Source organism: Eubalaena glacialis, chromosome X (assembly GCF_028564815.1).
Source record: "Eubalaena glacialis isolate mEubGla1 chromosome X, mEubGla1.1.hap2.+ XY, whole genome shotgun sequence".
Classification (NCBI taxonomy): Eukaryota; Metazoa; Chordata; class Mammalia; order Artiodactyla; family Balaenidae; genus Eubalaena; species Eubalaena glacialis.
In genome coordinates, this window is record NC_083736.1 from 76,438,570 (window position 1) to 76,461,759 (window position 23,190).

Below are 23,190 nucleotides of genomic sequence, written 5' to 3' on the forward strand. Positions count from 1 at the left end.
GCATAGATTTAAGAGCATAATTCAGGGGCATGTGGCTCATAGAACTGCAGAGAAAGAGATCTCTAGCAATTCCCCAGTCCAGGCTGGACAATTTCAAAATTATCCAAGATAAATAAGTATCAGTATTCATCTATTGTTATCCAGTGTACAAAAGGAGGATCTATGCAAGTAACCAGGAGATTTTAATTTATGGCAACTTTTGCAATCCATTGTAATTAAATTCTAAGTAAAAGAATAAAAGGATTGGCTTAATTATTTTTCATACAAACATCTTCTTGCATAGGAAAATAGTTTAGAGAGGTAGTCAGAAGAAATTCATGCTTTATCATGCTTAACAATAAAGTATTCAAATGGAGACCTGTCTCATAACAAGACTTAAATCTATAATGTGGATAAGTGTTACTGATTAAAGCAGTTAAATGTAGAACTTGAGAACTACTCTTCAATGAATTTAACTTGAAAGGCTGAAATATTGTGCAATACAATGCAGGCATTATGCATATCTCTACAGTCTTCTGAGGAATCGGAAATGGAATCATACAGTGTAAAGCCTTTTCAAATTGGCTGCTTCTCTTAGCAATATATGTTTAAGATTCATCAATGTCTTTGCATGACTTCATAGATCATTCCTTATTATCACTGAATAGTATTCCAATTCTATTCAGTGTACCAGTTTGTTTATCCCTTTGCTTATTGAAAGACATCTTTGTTGCTTCCAGTTTTTGGTGAGTATGAATAAAGCTGCTATAAGCATTTGCATTAAGGATTTGGGTAGAAATAAAATTTCAAATCAGTTGGGTAAATACCTAGTAGCGTGACTGATGGATCATATGGTAAGACTATGTTTAGCTTTGAAAGAAACTGCCAGACTGTCTTCCAAAGTGGTTGTACTATTTTACATTCCCACCATCAATAAATGAGAGTTCCTGTTGCTCCTCATCAGAAATTGCTATCTTAGCATTTTGAATTTAGCCATTCTAATGGATGTATAACCTTTAACCTAAAACATATACAATCGAAAATCACATGGAATTTTCACACTAAAGACACTGGTACCTTGCAAAGTCATCTTTGTGTGAATTTCTTCCCCAAATAACCTTTAAAATTATAATTTTATATTTGAGCTTAAACATGTGTTTATGATAAAATTTATGCTTGCTTAGAAAATATTCTAAAAAGTCTGGAACTATTTGCTCCAATATGACTTCGGGAAAAATCAAAGTAACTAACTCATTTTATCAATCACCTTAGAATGAACTATTTGCTACTTGCATACAGAAAATGCTAGACTCTGGTCAAGCTTTCCAGTAAATTTGACTCTGAAACATCAAGCGATTGTAATCTAAATAAGCAAATTAAGAAACACTGATAGATAAAATAAGGGTTAAATAGAATGTCCTTTGTACTTTATGTAACACTAAAAAAGGGGTGGGGGACATGGACGAAGGTTGTCAAAAGGTACAAACTTCCAGATATAAGATAAATAAGTATTGGAAAGTAATGTACAACCTGATGACTATAGTTAACACTGCTATATAGTATATTTGAAAGTTGTTAAGAGAGTAGATCCTAAGAGTTGTCATCACAAGAAAAAATTTTTTTTTCTTGTTTTTTTTGTATCTATATAAGATGATGGATATTGACTAAACTTACTGTGGTAATCATTTCACAATATATATATGTCAAATCATGCTGCACACTTTAAACTTATAACAGTGCTGTATGACAATTATATCTCAATAAAACTAAAAAGCTGAAACTTTTTTTGCTGACATTGAGACAGCCAATTCGAAAACAAAACTGAAAAATAAACAAAAATAAAACTAAAAAATCCAGAAGAATATATTGCAGAATTATCATTTGGGAGCTATAGCACCACCAGAAGAAAATCCAGGTCCCTACTCCATATTAACAAACAACAAAGAGGAATCAGTGCCCGAAAGAGATTTCAAGTTCTAAGTAAGTCCAAAATCAGATTTAGTACGGATCTTAGTTTTTACTAATTTGGATATATTGCAACAGACTTGACACCAGGTACAGAAATTTGAGTTATCTAATAGCTCAACAGTAAACCACAAAGTATAGGCTTAGTAACCAACTTCTTAAGTAACATTTTTTTGGTATATACAGCCAGATAACGAATGTCCTTCAACAGACATACACAATGTCTGTAAATTAAGCTCTTTAAATTTAAACCTCATTACAATTAAAAAACAAACCAATATATATGTAGATAGGTAGTTTAAAATGTTTATCATGAAAACATGATATATTAAAGTCTCACAGAAGTTTTATATGACACCCACTCAACAGAAGATGGATGTGTTTTACCAGGTTTACACTTAATACTGTCAGAAAAAAAAAAGAGTACACATTAATTTAGAATAGAGAAAAGACAGAAAGGAAAAGACGCTGCGATACTTTAAAGTATCTCTGGGGACTTCCCTGGTGGTGCAGTGGTTAAGAATCCGCCTGCCAATGCTGGGGACTCGGGTTCGAGCCCTGGTCCTGGAAAATCCCACGTGCCGCGGAGCAACTAAGCCCATGTGCCACAACTACTGAGCCTGCGCTCTAGATCCCGTGAGCCACAACTACTGAGCCCTCGTGGGCAGTAACGAAGACTCAACACAGCCATAAATAAATAAAAAGAGTTTTATAAAAAAAACTAAAGTATCTCTGAATAAATCAGACTGTTAATCTTATTTTTAAAAATTCATAATTCTTATTTTTTGGTTAACCCTGTATAAAGAGAGCCTATCTTAATTAACTGGCAAGTAACTGTTCTAACCATCTAATTCCTGAACAAAAAAATGGATTAATCTAGTTGTTTCTTAGACCATAAAAATTATCTGAATTATAAAAATACTTTTTAAAATACACACCTTTGTGTTGTTAAAAATATACATAGCTCCTGTGATTCTTATTACATACAATTCCTACTATTTTCCCAATACCATAGCTGTGTCACAACTATAGTATATTTAAGCAATGGTATGAGTCAACAAATTTAGAAACAATCAGCACAGTTTTTGAAAAATCATCAAATTGATTATTGTCCAGTAACTGACTGATCGATTAAGTCAAAATAGCAGATCTAAGGTCCTCAGATAGAGAATACTGTAATGTAATACATTACCCATTCATTTCAACATGCTTACAGGTAAAGGCTCAGAACTTTTTAAAGTATTATAGGTGATAGAAGAGAGGCTTGCTGGGAAGGCTGGGTAAACAGAAATTGAAGGCTAAGTGGAATTAAAGACTGAAATGTGTGGTACAAACAGTAAGTGCTATGGAATTTCAGACGAAAGAGAGCTAGTAGGTGGTCACTGGGGAGGATTGTGAGTTGAGGCTTGAGGCATGAGTAACAGTTGACTAGAGAGAGATAATAGAGGAAGTGAGAAAGTGAAAGTGTAGGTGAGGATACCAGCGAACACAATAGATTTGCTCAAGTGACAAAAGGAGACAACAACCTCTACTGAAAAATATATTTAAACAGGCAAGGTGGAACCAGAAAATAGCGAGCTCTAATGTTAGAATAAGTTTTAGTAGATTCCACAGGCAATGAGGAGACACAGTAGCTGAATCAACAGAAGAGGGACATGAAAGAAACTATATAAATGCTAAACAGGATTATAGAAACCAAACTGGGGTAACATATTGCAAATATCACAAGGGAAAGGAATATAACTATGAATTCCAAATCAAAGCAAAGACTGGTATATAATTATTAAATAATGGACAAATAATTCATATATAAGTAATACACTATATTTTTTAAACCGCTACATTTCATAACAATTAACTCTAAAGAAATTCCACAATAGTGTTGCTGAGACTACAAAAGCAAAATATCTTTTGAGTAATGGAACAGTCAAGTATAAACATGCACACACACTGCAGTAAATATTCTTTCACTGCAATGAGGACTATTTACTACTGCAGTCTGTCCCTCCCACCCTTAAACCCTTGCAATTATCCCTACTCTGCTTCCTTTTTTCTACATAGTACTTAAAATCTTCTGACATACAATTTATTTGCTTATTTTATTTGTTTACCGTATATGTCCCCTGACTACAAAGTGAGCTCCACAAAGGCAAGGATCTTTGTCTGTATGGTTCCTAATATATGTCAAACGCTTACATCAATTCCTGGAACAGAGTAGGAACTTCAAATAAAAATTTGTTAAATGAATAATTGAATAAATGGATGAATATGGGAATTTTATTAAAATGAATTATAATCTATTGCATTCTCAGTTTAAAGAAGCAAGATATAAAGAGTTGTTTATAAATAGGTGAAAAGGAGAAAGCAGGAGGTATCGTGTAAATATTTATATGTTTAACTACCTTTATCTTCTAAGTTTCTTGAATAATTACTTTGATTTGAGTGAGAAGTTGAAAGATGAGGTGTGTGAAGTAGAAAGAATAAGGAGAATTAACTATAACTTGACAGGAGATTTTTTCCTTCATTGAAAGGGCATATCACTTATGTTCTCAATATAGAAGGGTAATTAAATAGGCAGAGAATGAAGCGTACACTTGTTCCACTGGGTTTTGTGTTGTAAAAAAAATCCATCTTTGCATACATATTATATGAAAATTTTAATGGAATAATAATCATTGAATTGAGATTTTACTTGTACTGATTTTACATAAATATGAAGGGAAAAAATTTAGTTTAAAAATTTTGTTTATAGGCAATATTCTAAAAAGAAAAAGAACTACAAAACAACAAGAATTATAAGATTTTATATCAAACTCCATCTACCAATGATCTATTCTTTTTAGAAAAACTTAATTCCCATCCAGAAATTTAGATGACCAAGGTCATTCAACTTTTAAAAATATAAATATTCACAACGAGTCCAACTTATTTTCCTTAAAGTTCTAAATATTTTACATGAGAAAAATTTCAACCTCTGATAGACCAGACCAGTATCTTCTTTTTTGACATAGTTTTCACATTTTAAATATGTGTCTACGTACAAGTTAGTAACTTTAAAAAGGTCCACCTAAACAGATATGGAAAAAAGAAGAAATGCTTCTTAAGAGTAGCATTATGTGAATTAAAAATGTCTTTCCACTATATTTTTATTTGTATTCCATAGTTGTTGCACATGTACTATGACTTCTTCAGAGACTCAGTCTGATGACTGCAGTGGCTGATTGATTTGTGATATTGTCCTATTGCTTTCTTATTTTGGAACTATGGATTGAGGGTCTGACAGGCTTTATGTTTTTACAAAAGTATTAGAGAATGCTATTAATCTATTTGGAAAATGTATTTTTTCTTCTCTTGGTGCCAACTTAGTTTGAAGCATAAACTATAATCCTTTTTAATAAGCTGGACTCTAATCCCAGAACCATAGTAAACCTAAAAAATACATTCAACTACAACATACACCATTATTGAGCACTTTCAAATTGATTTCATTTAAACCTCAAAATAACCGTGAGTGGTATATATTATTATCTAGATTTTTACAGATTTGGGAATTGATGTCTAGAGTGGTTAAATAATTTGCTTAAGGTTACACAAATAGTAAGTTGTGGGACATGGTTTTAAATCTAAAAAGCCTACAGTATTAACCACAGACCACATGCATACATGAATCCATGAATCCCATGTTCAAGTGACCTTTGTAAATTTAATATTTAAATGACCCCTGCCTAGGTGACTAACTTTTAAAAAATTTCAGATTCTATCTGGTCAGCAGTGTAGGTCCAGCATATGACAGATGGCTTATTGCAACAAATATGACTCATACAAAAATAATTACTAAGCTACAGACTGTGGCCAAGATAAACAAGGTTCATATTCTCATGGAGTTTAAAATCTGGTGGTGGAAAAAAACCACAAGCAAACAGATAAATGTGCTACTTTGGGTTAATGTTTTGTGCAAGAAGAAAATTAAATAGAGTAGTAGGATAAAGAGCAACTTGGGCTAGAGAGGAGTTTTTAGATAGAGTGATAAAGGAAAACCTCTCCCAAAAGAGGTGACATTTGAGCTGTGACCTGAATAGTGAGACACATATACTACATACATAAATACATATCTATATAAAATATCTATATACACTTATATCTCTAGACATAGGTGTTATTAAAAAGTTCACAGAGCTTCACTTTTACATGTTCAAGATATGAGACAATTACACCAAAATTAATAACAAAGTAGGCTAAACAAATGGCCATTAAATAATACTCTCTTACTGCTATCATGCATTCATGAGCATTTTACAAGTTTAGTTTAGTGTTTAGATTTATGGTTTTAACTCAGAAGGTTTCCTTCCTATTTATCAAATTAAACTATTGATTTACAAATTTATTTCATTTGAAACTAAGTAAGAAAAAAACACTCAAATTAAAAATTTTAGAGGCATGTAATGGGTCATTTCTCAACAGTGTTTCTATCATTATTTTTTACAATTATTTTTATTTTATTGTTGTAAGGACACTTAAGATGAGATCTAAATGTAGTTTTGTAATATATTTTGAAAAGTGGAAGTGTAAGGCCTTCAAGTCTGTCCTTTTTAACACTGTTTTGGCTGAGTCCTTTGTGGTTCCACATGAATTTTAGAATATTTTTTCCTACTTCTGTAAAAAGTGCCATTGACATTTTGACAGGGATTGCACTGAATCTGTAGATTATTTTGGGTAGTACGAACATTTTAACATTGTCTTCCAATCCATGAACATGGGATGTTTTTTCATTTGTTTGTGTCTTTAATTTCTTCATTAATGTTTTGTAGTTTTCAGTGTACAGGCATATCTCGTTTCACTGCATTTCACTTTATTGCACTTTGTGGATACTGGTTTTTTTTGTTTGTTTGTTTGTTTTACAAATAGACGGTTTGTAGAAACCCTGCATCGAGCAAGTCTACTGGTGCCATTTTTCCAACAGCATTTGCCCATTTCAAGTCTCTGTGTCACATTTCAGTAATTCTCACAATATTTTAAACTCCTTCATTATTATTATATTTATTATAGTGTGATCAGTAATCCTTGATGTTACTATTGTGAAAAGATTACAACTCGCTGAAGGCTCAGATGATGGTTAGCTATTTTTAGCAATAAAGTGTTTTTAATTAAGGTATGTCCATTGTTTTTTTAGACATAATGCTAGTGCACAGTTAATAGACTACAGCATAGCATAAACATAACTTTTATATGCACTGGGAAACCAAAAATTTGTGTGACTCACTTTATTGCAATATTTGCTTTATTGTGGTAATCTGGAACCGAACCCAAAATATTTCTGAGGCATGCCTGTACATCTTTTACCTCCTTAGTTAGGTTTATTCCTAAGTATTTTATTCTTTTTGATGCTATTGCAAATGGGATTATTTCCCCAATTTCTTTTTCAGATAGTTCATTGTTAGTGTATAGAAACACAGCAGATTTTTGTATCCTGCAACCTTACTGAATTCAGTCATTAGTCTTAACGGGGTCTTTTGTAGAGTTATTTATGGTTTTCTGTGTATAAGATCATGTCAACTGCAAAGGGAGATCATTTTACTTTTTCCTTTCCAATTTTGTTGCCTTTTATTTCATCTTGCCTAACTGCTCTGGCTAGGACTTCCAGTACTATGTTGAATAGAAGTGGTAAGAGTGAGCATCCTTGCCTTGTTCCTGATCTTAGAGGAAAGCTTTCTATTTTTCCCCCTTGAGTATGGTGTTAGTTTTTGGCTCTTCATATATGAGCTTTATCATACTGAGGTCCTATCCTTCTATTCCTAGTTTGTTGAGGGTTTTTATCATGAAATGGGGCTGAATTTTATCAAATGCTTTTTCTGCATCTATTGAGATGATCATGTGAGTATCCTATATTATTTTAATATATTGCATTACATTAACTGATTTTCACATGTTGAAACATCCTTGCATCCCTGGGATACATCCAACTTGGTCATGATGTATGATCTTTTTAACATGCTGTTGAATTCAGTTTTCTAGTATATGTTCAAGGATTTTTGCATCTACATTCATCAGGAATATTGGTTTGTAGTTTTCTTATAGTGTTTTTTTTTAAGTTTTTAAAATTTAATTAATAAATTAATTAATTTATTTTTGGCCACATTGTGTCTTCCTTGCTGCGTGTGAGCTTTCTCTAGTTGCAGCGAGTGGGGGCTACTCTTCGTTGTGGTGCACGGGCTTCTCACTGTGATGGTTTCTCTTGTTCCAGAGCACAGGCTCTAGGCACGCAGGCTTCAGTAGTTGTGGCACGCAGGCTTCAGTAGTTGTGGCACGCAGGCTTCAGTAGTTGTGGCATGTGGGCTTCAGTAATTGTGGCATGTGGGCTCAGTAGTTGTGGCTTGCAGGTTCTAGAGTGCAGGCTCAGTAGTTGTGGTGAATAGGCTTAGTTGCTCTACAGCATGTGGGATCTTCCCAGACCAGGGCTTGAACCCGTGTCCCCTGCATTGGCAGGCAGATTCCTAACCACTGTACCACCAGGGAAGTCCCTTTTATAGTGTTTCTGGCTTTGGTATCATGGTAATGCTAGCCCCTAAAAATGAGTTTGGGTGTGTTATCTCCTTTGTTTCTGTAGCTCCCAGAGGTTTAGTATATGCTGTGTCTCATCAGGACTCTGAGACAAGTGAGATAGAAGCCAGTTCTTCAGATAGCACCTGGAAAAGTTAGGATATTGGATGTTTGGTACATGTCTTTCCCTACTCAGGAAGAAGCTGTGCACTGAGGGTTTCCTCCCAATTGTATGGTTCTGTGCCAGGGGTGGGGATTATGATGAGAAGGTATCTCCAATTTTCTTACCAGTTTAACGTGGCTAGTTTCATATTTGCCCTGAGTGCAGGAGCCTCTAACTTGTGTCTTGATTTCTCACAAAAGGAACTGAACTGTGTATTGCTGTTGAATTGGGATGTCATGTGGGGAAGGAGAATCTTGCTGACACCATTCCCATTATTTTTTTAAAGAGAGTAAAACTAGAGTTTCAAAGGTTTAGTTTAATATTATTTTATGTGACTCTTATTGCTCTTTTTTTCTGAGGGGAATGCATTGTATTTTTGGTGGTTTTAAATTTTATTACATGTTTAAAACATGGTGCTCTCATGCTTTCACTGGATTTCTTAGAAATCCTGAAATTACGTTATTAGCAGAATTGAAAATATATTGCAATTAACCTAAGTGAGTAGATCACTAAGTACCAATCTGTATTTTTTAAGTTCTCCTTTCTGCTGAAAGTTACAATATGAGAAAATATTTTAAGAAAATCTCAGTGTATAGATAGAAGTGACAGAAAATTAGAGAGGATTTAATTGAAATTGTAAATAAATCATGTAGCTTCCATCGACCTGTAGCCTTTTGGGAAAAAAGTCATTTAAAAAGTTTGGTGGAATTAATTTTCACAATATGGCACAGTTATTGCTAGACAATGGAGTCTGATCAGTGTACCACTAACCACTAGAACCAGGACAGTGTTTCACAACCTTGGCTCATCATAAGAATCACTGGGCCATTTATTAAGAATACTATTTCCAGGTTTTCCTCTAGAGCTTCTGATTCAGTATATCTTGGGTAGTATCCAGACATTTATTTTTAACAGGTCACCATTACCCCCAACGTACAAACTCCAATGATTCTTATGATCAGGCAAGGTTGGGAAACACATACTGACTGGACGGATCTTCACGTTACTGACTGTTTTCTCCAGGCTTTCCCTTCATTCCAGGGGCTGAAGAGAATAGAGTTGCCATTAGAATCCACTTGCAATGACTTACTTAAAAGGTTATACTTCCATATCTTTCCAAAACTGACTGAAACAGATAATTAACTACATTCATCCTTCCACTTTCCTTTTAGTCAGACCCTGTTGCAGGCATGTTGAGACTCCAAAGAAATCTTAAAAAAAAAAAAAAGGCGTTCTTACTCAAAAACAAAACAAAATGAAAAACAAAAAGCTGAGGACTTCTGCTGTAAACAAACAGCTTTTCCCCTTTCCTGATGCTGCTATGAGGCAAAATACTAAAGATAGTGGAACTACAAGTCATAAAAGACTTGAGTTCTAATCCAAATTCAATCATTTACTAGATATGTAGTCTTTTCAAGTAACTTAACCATCTTGAATTTAGCTTTTTCATCTATAAAGTCTAAATAGAAACGCCTGCCCTATCTACCTCTCTACATTTTTACAAGGATTAGAATGAGATAATCTAAGTAAAATGACTTTGAACTATAAAATACTATACATATGCTAATATTATTTTTACTATTGAAAAGCCACAACCTAATGTGAGTAGTATTAACATACATAAATAGTTTGTTATAATAAGAACAATCAGAACCATTTGTAGTCTTCAAAAGTCAAAAAGACACTAACCAGATTTTTAAAATTCTATAGTAATTCCCTAATTTATATAGACTTATTTTGATTCCACAAGTGGCAGCATACACTCATACAGTCTGGTTATACAAAAAACTAAAGCAAATGAAAATTCCTAATTTCTTCTGTATTGGTAATTACACTACATTTTCTCAGTTCCAAATGCAGTCTTCTATACCATGTTTTTGATGGGACTCTGCAAAGTATATTTCTGCTTACCAAATGTCTTTGAATGAGATTCTGACAATAGAGAGCAGTAGAAGGAGACTAGAAGGCTGAAGAAGAGAAGATGGTCCTTCCTGTTTTGCTTCCTATTCCTATCAGTATCACCCAAGGGACAACGCTTCATCCTGACATTGGTTGTTGGTAATAGTCGCAGTTGGTTCCTGATTTTCTACACTACCAGAATCAACCTCATTGTGCCCCCCAGAGGTACCAGCATTAGCTGGCAGTGTACCAAACTCAGAAATGAGTCCCATCTCAGCAAACCTCTCCTCTAATTTTGTAGTTTCTGAAAATACAAATTTCTCTTTGTTTTCCTAGCCCAAGGGGTAATAGTTACCTTCCTGAATTTAACACTTTTGTTGCTTCACAGTTTCCTTTTTGCTTTTTAAAATCCTCTAAAACCTGTCTAAATAATTTATCATATTAAATTCTTCTGGCGAGTTTTCTGTTTTCCTGCTTGGACACTTACTGATACTAACCATCCATTTAACAATCAGTTTCACAAAGATGACTTTTCAGGATGGTGTGCATGGACAGTAACTGTAATATGAATAGAATGTTGAACACAGTGTGCATAATGATGTCAAGATATATACTAGTGAGATAGAAAAAAAAAAAAGCAGCCACCGTCATCCAAAATTAAACTGATGTTCAGAGCTAGACTACAATATTATTACATGCTGGCCTGACACTCACAGTCAGGCTATTTTGTTCTCTTGTTGAACACATTGTTTAATTTCACAGAGTACAATCTAAAACAAGATTACTCAGAGACTATGATAAGATGAAACAAAACAAGGCTTCTTCATAATTTTGCCTCAACAGACAAAACCAAGTTTGCAATGCCACATGCAAAATACCCTATCACAGAATTGCTCCCACTTTCTCACAGCATCCAATCTAGAACAAATCCTCACTTCCTTATACCCTCCCTTAAATCACTCAACCAAAGCCCAAATCCTCCAGTAAGTTATTTCTAACATCTTCTTACTGTGATGTGTCATGGCTCTCCATGGTATGTGTTCTCCTTTGCTGCAACAAGTAATAAACACAACTTATTTAACTACTGGTTTTTTCTTAGTGGGTTTGACTGAGGGACATTGACACTGGTAAAATTTTCCTTGGAAGTGGGTGAGAGAATTTTCAGAGGCAATGGTTATATTCCATTGTGTGTATAAAGTGTGCTTCCAGAAGAAGCTAGAAAGTGACCAACATGGGCGTTTGTCACAATGGCAATTATGATTATGTAATTATTTCATGAATACCTCTCTTCTTATTAAATCTAGGTCATTAGCTCCATGAGAGCAGGGAAAACATCTGTTTTTTCTCACCATTGTATCCCTAAGATCAAGCACAATATCTGGCACATTGTTGACCTGTGTAGTACAATAGAAATACAATATGAGACACATACGTAGGCTTACATTTTCTAGTAGCAACATTAAAAAAATGAAAAACAGATGGAAAAATTAATTTTAATAATATACTTTAACACAATATATTCAAAATTTTATTTAAACATGTAATTAGTACAAAAATTGAGATTTTTACATATTATTTTTACTGTACAAAATCTTTGAAATCATGTGTATTTTACATTTATAGTACATGTCAGTTTGAATGTTAAATTTTCATCATACAAACTTGATCTATATGTAAATTTCATAAGATTTACAGTTGAAAAAGAAGATTCAAATACCTAGGTTTTCTAATAACTGAATTGTTATCTTTTTAAAGTTTTATTGAGGTATAATTAACAAAAACTAAACTACACATATTTAAATTATACAATTTGATGTTTTGATATATGTATATGATCAAGAAACAATCTTGGACAAACATACTCATCATCCCTAAAAGTTTCCTAATGCTCCCTTTCAATCAGTTTGCCCTACCTTTTGCCCTCCTGCCTTACCATGCAACCACTGATCTGCTTCTTGTTTGCATTTTCAATAATTTTATACAGATGGAAGCATACAGTATGTACTCTTTTTTTCATCTGGTTTCTTTCACTCAGGCTGATTATTTTGAGATTCATTCATGTTGATGTGTGCATCAATAGTTCATATTTTTAATGTTGAGTACTATTTCCCTATACGAACAAAAAAAATTGTTTATCCATTCACCTGTTAATGAACATTTAGTTTGTTTCTAATTTTAGGCTATTATAAATAAAGCTGCTATAAACATTTATGTACAAATCTTTGTATGGATATGTGCTATCACTCCTCTTGGGTAAATACTTATCAGAATAGCTGGATCATAGGGTAGGTGTATGTTTAGCTTTTTAAGAAACTGCCAAACTGTTTTCCAGAGTGGTTGTACCATTTCACATTCCCACCATCAACGTTTGATTGTTCCTTTATCTCCATATCTTTGCCAATATTTGTTGTCAGTTTTATAGTATTATATTTTCGATTCCTTCACATCCTTACCAAAACTTGGTATGATTAAAAAAATTTAGCTATTATAATGGGTGGTCATATTGTGGTTTAAATTTACATTTATCTTATGACTAATGGTGTTGAGCACCTTTACATGCTCTTATTGGCTATCTCCATATCTTCTTTGGTGAAGTGTCTTTCAAATATTTTGCCCATTTTTTATTGGGTTGTGTTCCCTTATTATTGAATTTTGAGAATTCTTTCTGTATCCCGGACACAGGTCCTTTATCAGCTGTACCATTTGTAATTATTTTCTCCCTATCTGTGGTTTGTCTTTCATTCTCTTAATGGTATCTCTTTATAAAAACAACTTTACTACAGTATTATGTTTACATAATATAAACAGATTTTCAACTGTAAATCTTACGAAATTTACATATAGATCAAGTTTGTATGATGAAAATTTAACATTCAAACTGACATGTACTATAAATGTAAAATACACATGATTTCAAAGATTTTGTAAAGTAAAAATAATATGTAAAAATCTCAATTTTTATACTAATTACATGTTTAAATAAAATTTTGAATATGTTGAGTTAAAGTATACAGTTCAATGATTTTTAGTAACTTCACTTAGTGGTGAAAACATCATCATATATCAGTTTTAGAACATTGTAATCTCTGTAATATATCTCTCATGTCTATTTCCAGATGTTCCACATTCCTATTCCCAACCTCAGGCAACTACTGATCTATTTCCTGTCTCTATGAATTTGTATTTGTCTTTGGACATTTCATATAAATAGAAACATATAATATGTGATCTCTTGTGTCTAGCTTCTGTCACAGTGCATAATCTTTTTGAGGTTCATCTATGATGCACCATGTGTCACTAGTTAATTCCTTTTTATTACTGAATTGTATTACATTGTATGGATATACTGTACTTTGTCTATCCATTTACAAGTTGATGGGCTTTTAGGTTGCTTCCAATTTTTGGTTATTATTAAAGATGTTACATCAACTGCTGAACATATGCATGCAATCCTACATGTAGAAGTGTTTTTGTTTCTCTTTGGCAGATACTGATGAGTGGAATTGCTGGGTTGTACGGTAGTTTATGTTTGACGTTTTCAGAAACTACCAAACTGTTTTCCAAAGTGGCTGTGCCATTTTACATTCTCACCATCAATGTATGATTGTTCCTTTATCTTCATATCTTTGCCAATATTTGTTATTGGAGAGAGTGTGAAATACCTTATTTTGGGTTTAATAGGCATTTCCTGAATGATGTATGATTTTGAGCATCTGCTCATGTATTTATTAAAAATTCATGTATCTGCTTTGTTGAAATATCTGTTCATATCTTTTGTCCATTTTATGATCAGATTGTTTTTCTTTGTAAGAGTTTTTTGTATATTCTGGTTACAAGTCTTTTAATGGATAAGTGATTTGTAAGTATTTCCTTCTAGGCTGTTGCTTGTCTTTTCATTTTCTTCATGGTCTTTTGAAGTGCTAAAGTTTTGAATTTTGTTGAGATCCAATTTATCCATTTTTAAATTTTATGCACTATACTTTGTTGAACAGACTATCTTTCTCCTCTGCAATGAACTGTCATAACATCTTTGTATAAAATCAATTGACTATAAATATAACAACTTATTTCTGCACTCTCAATTCTGTTCCATTGTTCCAAAGCTATCTACCATACAATAACTTGAGCTATCTTTCTAAAAGTCTACTCATGTCTTTTTTTTACTTTTGAAATCCTTTAATAGTTTCCCTTCTAAGGAAAAGTTACATCAAAATCTCCTGCATGTTAAAATGCAAATTTATGGGTCCTATACAGACCAACTGAATGAGCTTCTTTGAGAAAGCACAATTTTAATGAAATTCTGTTATATTAATATTTTAAGAACCATAACAGTTGTAGCAGAAAGCCAGAAAATAGTATTGTTAAAATATTAGTTACTCATCATTTCTAAATACTGAAATACACAAATAATAAATAGTAATGTAAATTATTTAACTTTGATTGAGATGTTTATATCAATCAATTCTATGATCAAATTAACTGGGCTTATTAGATGTAGAAAAATTATGATATTTTATGAAATACCTTTAAATTTTTTTTTAAACTACAAAAACCTGCTCAAAGATTATACAATGTGCTGCTTACTGCATTTTATTTAAGGTTACCTTTTTAGTATATATAAATATTATCATCTCAAAATATGTCCTTTGAGATTAATTAACTTATTGAAGTTCAGTTTTGCCAACTTTACAAATATCATAACAACTTTCTCAATGGCATTCTTACTAACGAGACAGGGGGAAACCCATTTGCTGCTTTAAATGAAAGATTACTTACTGCTCTTTTTCTAGAACACCCTGTAATCCAAGGCACAGTAAGGTTTCCTGAAATCTGTGGAAACAACAAATGGAATCTCAGTAAGGTATGCATTGACACTATTGGAATGTTGATCAACACCAAAGAATTCATACAAGATGTCAAGATAGGTCTGCATTCAGAGCATATCTCCCATGTGGACAATGTTGTTACCTTATTGAAAGCAAGAGATTTTAAAAGCTTTCCTTTGTGGGAAAATTCAAGAAGTAGTGCAGTTCCTCTGAAAATTCAAGAAAATTTTGAAGACATTTTTCGGGCCTCGAAGTACCCGGTTTGGAAGGTTTGGAAATCTATGGACAAGAAAATTATTATAATAAAAATGCAGTATTCTGTGGAATAAATGTTACAATAATTAAATAATTAACTATAGTCATCATACTGTATATTAGCTCTCTAGGTTTATTCATCTTACATAACTGCAAGTCCCTTTTTAGGTAGAAACTACTAAGGTGAATAGCTAGTAACACCTTATTACATCAACATTGCCGCTCAAGGAGAGAGATGCTACTCTCATAGGATTCTGGGGAGTGTTTAAAGAGACCAAGGTGTTTCTGTGAGCTATGGCTCAGGTTAGTCTGGACTTAACCATACCTTTTCCTGGGACACACAAGAATTGGGGAGTACTCCAAACTCTCCCCTTGCCCTCTCCTTCCCTTCCAAATATGTGTTTCCTGAGAGACCGACAAGTCAAATCAGCGTTGCTAAGCGGTAGTGGTGGTGGGAATGTGGTATTCAATCAAACATTTATTGGTTTTGATAAATTATATTCAGTGATGGCCAATTAATTTGTATTATGCTTACTGATAAGAAGTGATGATCAAACAGTCAAAGTAAATAGTAGAGTAATATCCTCAATTATTCAAATTTCAGGTAAAAGAATACTGTCCCTGGCCACCAGACCTGCCATTTTACTTTGAGTTCAAAATGCATCAATATGCTAGGGACAGGCTAAAAATTATATAAACTCCAAATAATAGTTGTAAGGAAAAATTTTACTAAAGTTAAAATACCATTACGGTAAAATGACAATTAACTAGAATCCTTGAGGGTCATGAGAAGGTTTGAATAATTGATTTTTTTAAATGGTGAACAAGAGTGAAAAGAAAATTTCTACAGAAAAATTCTTTAAAAAGTATACTTTCTTGTCCTCCCACTAATACTTGGTATATGATACAATGTTTGCAGAGTAAATTGATTGCTAGTCTCAATGAAGGAGGTAAATCTGCTAAAATAATCACATAATATACTCTTGAAAGAATAGAGATATCCAACTATTTTGGAATATTTGTGCACATACTTCCATCTATTAGTGAGGATATTTTAAAACTGATTATGTAAAGTTGCTAAAGAAAACATGTTAAACCAAATGAATTGCAACCCCCCCATAAACTACTAATAAAAAGTTAATATGAAACCATAAAAATGATACACATAATAAACATGGAAATTGAATTTCTTTAAACATGGACCTTATACATTATAAGACTATAAAATGTGGTTTCTTGATTAAGTCAGTTGTATGTAACCAAGAAAATGGAAAACTCCTATAAGCACCTTAACATACAAATATTATAAATTCCATGTGATTTGGGAAAAGATGAAGTTTCATGTTTTTGTTTTATAATTCTGTGGCACCAGTTACATGATACTCAAATGTTATATTCAACTACCCTCTATTATTTACTTTAAATCTATCTTTCAGTTCCTTATGTTTCTGCTAAAACTTAAGAATGGCCAAGCATAGTAGCTAAATTTGTAGGCTTTTTTGAATCATAGTACTGTATAAATGTTTCCCTCAAATTTGGAACGTTTTCTTCGGTGCAAGAGTGATGACAAGGTTTCTCCCTCACCAGAAGCTATAAAATACAGTATTTCAAATGAGTCGGAAAATATACTTCTCATTTAAGTGATATTTAAGTTCCAAACACACTTTTCAACACCCTGGTTTGGAAAATTGCAAAATGAATCTACAAGACAAGACTAATTTAACAAATATATTAGAATTTACATATCCAAATGAGTACTTTGTGTTTCAAAATAAAAATCTTTGGAAGTTATAAAGTCATTACAGTGATGTTGCTATTGTTGAAAGCACTTTGGGAACTTTTCTTTTGGAGTTGTTAGTTCATGACTCACCCAGATATTCTGTCTCATTCATATTCTCTTTGTTTTAACTGAAAATATAACAGCTCAGATTGAACATCCATATTATTCACTAAACGCGTCTCAGAATGAATTCTATTTTCCAAAATCAAATTTTCCCTGAAATGATGAAGATTTGTCACCACTGAAAGCATTTAAAAGAATCCCACAGGTCCTTAAAGCAATTGTAAAAGAACTTCAGAAACTTTTTGACAAATTGAACATTATTGAAATAAGTATAGATAACTTTCCAAGGTAACTAATTTGAATTCTCTTCAAATATTTATCAGGCATCTCTGTACTAGGTGCTGTTTTGGGTGCTACAGGAAATAAAAAGATGGGTAAAACATAATTTCCTGGAGGGAAAGAACTATGATCTTAGAGGGAAAGATAAGACAGGTACATGAATGGCTGTAATACAAAGATAAATATGATAAGTGCCACAAGGGAGGTACAATAGGAGTTAAAGACACGGCAAAATTACATCAACTTGAGGATTTATATCTCAGCTGAACCTTAAAAGATGAGCAGAATCTTGATAGAAATAAAAGAGCATTCCAGGGGTAAAGAATGGCATGAATATTGTGGAATAAAAGGATAGGGTGTGTTTGGGAATGGTGAATTCAGCTAGAACTAGAAAGGGAGTTAGGGTCTTTGTGGAGGCCATGAATGCCAAGGTACATTTATATCTAATTCTGTAGAAAATGGGGAGTCATTGAAAGTTTTTAAGCAGATGAGTTATATGGTCAGAATTGTACTTTTATACATTAGGATGATTAATGTGACTAAATGTGTATAGTGAATTGAATAAGTATGGAAACTTTCACAATAATTTAGGCAAGAGGTAATCTAGGCTTGGAACTAGGTTAGAGGAGGTAGGAATTGAGAAGAGAAATATAAAACATATTTCTAAAGAAAGGTCTTGTGCATGAGATAGAAGATAACTAGACAGTCAGGAGATTACTGGAATAGTCTTTTTATGGCCATCATAAAACTGCCTCCACAAATGGCTGTCCTGCTCAAACTAATGGAGAGTTGCAGAGTCACAACTTTGAATGTGAATGCAAGGAAGTGCCTAATGTTGGAAATCTGCTTCTCTTGGCTAAGAGTGGATACACTAAAGTATGTAACACACTAATTTTGATGTAAACTGGAGTCACATCATATGGATAGTTAAGATTTGTGAATCCAGCTATAACACTTACCTTTCTCATTGAAAATTATACTTAAAATAGATACCGTATATCAGAATATTAATTATACATTTTATACACACATTATTATACATGGTTATACATTCACAGGAAAGCATGCATATAGTTACTTTTGTGGATGATTTAAGGAATTTTTAAAACAATTTTTACTATATTTTATTTTATACGATTTAGACCCTACATATGACTCTGTTGTAATATTTTTTCTAGACTATGAGATTCTTAAGGGCAAAGTATCATGTTTAAAACAATTTAGTCTAATTATTTTTATATAGTAACAGAGAATATACACAAAAAAGCATTTGTTTGATTTCAAAAGTCTTTCTGTTAGAAAGACAATTCTACACATATCATAGGTATTATATTTTTAAAACTTCAGAGCAGTTCATGGGTCTAACAAAGCTCCTATCTGAAATATACTATATTTTATATAAGCCAGGAAAATTAAGTATATTATTAATTAGCATATGCTTAAAGAGAATTTGATTATCTGAAACACTCAGACAATAACCATGTCTCTCAGCAAAGTTCATCAATAAGTGATTCATAAATTAATGTTTTAGCTTTCCATAAGTTGTTTTGGTATCAGTTGAGCATTAAAACCTATCAAACCTATCAAGCATTCTGCTTTAATCAGCAGGGCTTCCTAGATGTCTTTCAATTATGAGTTATAGAGCATAGAGGACACTGCTGGGCGTGTGGTAGGCAATCAATAAATATATGCTGATTGAATGATTGAATTAACTTGTGCCTTTATTATTAACTAGCTTCACTTGCCATAATTCAACAAAGGCCAAGAGTGGAAATATACAAGTGACCATTATATAGGGTAGGCAGTTGGGAGGAAGGGAGTAAGTTGTTTCTGGTTGAGAACAATGTGTTCTGGAGCAAAGAAGAAAAGAAGTACTGGCTTATTTAAAAATATTTCCCCCTCCTCTCTCTACCAAGTCTAGAAAAGCTTTCAGAAACTAAATAAGCTTACAACTGAAATTTTAATATTACAACTTTTGGCTAAGGGACTAACACCCTTTTTTAAGCATATGGATTGTTCTTATATTAAGTCACATGAAATTAGAAAAGTTTACTAGCCTGACAAATTCTTGCAATTGACAACCAAGATGCTATTTGTTTTTTCTATATAATTTTACTAGTTAAAAATTCACAAACCTTAAGAGATTAAGATCAGGGAAACTGGAATTCTAGGACATTTCAATGGAATTATAAAAAGTACACATACATGGCATAACAAGCCTGATTTCACCATACTGATTCTAGAGATACTGGCTGTTAAAAATAATGGAAGGATATAAGTAAAATAATATAAATTATTATGTGGAATGATTAAGTTCTGATGCCAAGGACCTGGAGAGTTTACAAGTACAAATCTGGATCCCCTGAAATTATACTCTCAAAAATATTTTAAGATATTATCTCAATGCTACTCATGTAAAAAAAATTGAGAAAACATAAAAATTCTTTACTAACTTTAGAAAATAAAGTGTCAAATTTTAGCTTTAAGTTCTACATATATTTTTACAACTGAAATTAAATGTTTTATTACATGTATACTCAGAGATCAGTTCCTTAAAAAACAGCAAAAGATTTATAGCTCTTATCAGGCTACAATCCTTGCTGGGCTGGACTAGCATTCTTAACATGAATCATGGTTTCATGTCTTTGTTTTTGCACATGGATCCTTGTTGAACCAAAACATAGGCATTTAAAAGAAATCAAACACCCTGGCTGTTTGTTGCACTAACACTATATGTACTGATACACTTACTCTGTAATTTAAAAAACAAACAGCAGAGACAGCAGCAAGATGAAAGACTAAGCAGACCTAGAGTCTCATCCTTCTTCCCCAGAAACATCAAATTAAAAACTAGAGACTGACAAGAATAACATCATGGTAGAAATTAGTCAAAGATTTTACAGCAACCAAGCAAATAAACAACCAAGAAAAAGCCATACTAAAAATGTAGGAAATTTCACAGCATTTTAAAAAGTGTCACACTCTCTTCCTTGTGTAGCATGACATGGATCAGGGAAAGTGTTGGCCTTGTCACCAGTCCCCTTATGTGAACCAAAGAGAACAGAGTAGACAGAATTTACAACATTCTAACCTGGCTTTGGGCTGCTTGAGAGATTCATCTCTTTAGCTCCTAACTTGGAGCTCACATAGCCAAAAGTGGCATGACTCAGATCTCAGGCTAGGAGAAGTAGCAGGAAGCATCAGGCAAGACTCAAGAAAATGGCAAGAAGACTATAGACCCTCATACACCTGGAGAAAGAGATTACTGATTGATGAATATACTAGACCATCTAAGGGTCTAGGATAAGCAAGAATGAGAATCTTCAGGAAATAAAGATATTTAAAAGTAGCTGTGTACAGAGGGGAATCAGTACAAAACATGCACACAAGACCAGGGGAGACACATGCCCAGGAAAGGCCTACAAAGACCTTAAGCCTTTACACCAGTCTAATTAGTGAAGGTCTTCAACTGTGCAGACCCAGACTGCAAAGACTGGGAGAGGTGGTGGTTTATTCAAATGCCCAATTAAAAAAAATCACAAAATATACAGAGAAATAGGAAAACATCAGCCATTCAAAAGAACAAAATAAATGTCCAGAAAATGTCCCTGAAGAAACATGAACATTGGATTTACTACACAAATACTTTAAAACAATTACATTAAATCTGCTCAAAGAACTAAAGAAAAACATAAAGAAATAAAAGAAATAAGGGTGACAATATTTGTACAAAATGAGAATATCAGCAGAAATAGAGATTATAAAAGGAATCAAACGGAAATTTTAGAGCTGAAAATACTATAACTGAATGGAAAAATTCACTGAAGGAGTTCAACAGAAGACAAAAGAGGTGGAAGAAAGGATCAGTGAACTTGAAAAGAGGTCATTTCATATTATGAAGCTTGAGGAGCAAAAAAGGAAAAATAATTCTTATCAATAAAAATGTGAACAGGGCCTAAGAGACTAATGGGACATCAAAAGCAGACCAATACATGCATTATAGAAGTCCCAGAAGGAAGAGAGAAAGGCAAAGAGACAGAAAGATGATTTGAATAAATACCTGAAAACTTCCCAAATTTGAGAAAAGTCATTGATATACAAATCCAAGCAGTTTAAAAAACTCCAAGTAGGATAAATACAAAGAATTCCACACAGAGACACATTATAATCAAACTGTCAAAAGACAAAGACAGTGAAAGAATACTGGAAGCAGCAAAAGTGACTCATCACATACAGGGGATTCTCTGTAAGATTATCAGAGGATTTCATAGCTGAAAGCTTGCAGGTAAGAAGGAAGTTGGACGATATATTTAAAGTGGTAAAAGAAAAAATTATCAGCTGAGAATTATATATCTAGGAAACTGTCCTTCAAAAATGAAGGAGAAATTAAGACATTTCTAGATAAATATAAGTTGAGTAAGTTTATTACCACTAAATCTGTTCTGCAAGAAATGCTAATGGGAGTTCTTCAAGTTGAAATGAAAAGACACTAGACATTAAATTGAAGCCATATGAAATTATAAGTTTCTCCAGTAAAGGTAAATACATGGACAAATATAAAAACAAGTATTAATGTAACGTTTGGTTTGTAACTCCATTTTTCATTTTTCTACAGGAATTTAAAGATGAAGGCATAAAATAGTTATAAATCTATGTTAATAGGTACACAATATATAAAAATGTAAGTTGTGATATCAGTAAAATGGTAGGACAGAACTGTAAAGGATTAAAGTTTTTGCATATAATTGAAGTTGTTACTATCAATTTAAAATAGATTGTTATAACTTTAAGACATTATATGTAACCCCCATGGTAAACAGAAAGAAAATATGTATAGAATATATACAAAAGGAAATGAGAAAGGAACCAAAAAGAGTTACTATAAAAAAGACAGTTAAACAGGAAGGAAGGTAGTAATGGAGGAAATGAGGGACAAAAATATTTAAAGCATTCAGAAGATAAGTAACATAATGGTAATAGTAAGTCCTTCACTATCAGTAATTACTTTAAATGTAATTGGATTGACTTTCCCAATTAAAAGACAGATTAGAAGAATGGATTAAAAAAACAGGATCCAACCATAGGCTGTCTACAACAGACTCACTATAGATCTAAGGAACCTTACCTTACACCATATACAGAATTAGCTCAAATGGGACAAAGGCTTAAACATAAAAGCTAAAACTATAAACTTTTTAGAAGAAGATAGAACAGCTTCTTGATATTGGATTTGGCAATGATTTCTTAGATATGACACTAAAAGCATAAGAACAAAATAAAAACTAGATAAATTGAACTAGATCAAAATTAAACACTTTTGTGAATCAAAAGGATACTATCAGTAGAACGAAAAGGCAACCAATGAAATGGCAGAAAATATTTGTAAATCATATATCCAATAAGGAGTTAATATACAGAATATATAAAGAACCCTTACAATCTAC

General features: G+C 32.7%; 1 protein-coding gene across 1 annotated transcript in view; it reads right to left on the minus strand.

Moving 5' to 3' along the window:
* HDX (highly divergent homeobox) overlaps nt 1–23,190 on the minus strand; it is a 158,971-nt gene that overhangs the window by 75,583 nt on the left and 60,198 nt on the right. Inside the window, exon 4 of the mRNA XM_061178991.1 lies at nt 15,320–15,373. Coding sequence (XP_061034974.1) covers nt 15,320–15,373 — 54 coding nt within the window. The remainder of the gene's footprint in view (nt 1–15,319; nt 15,374–23,190) is intronic.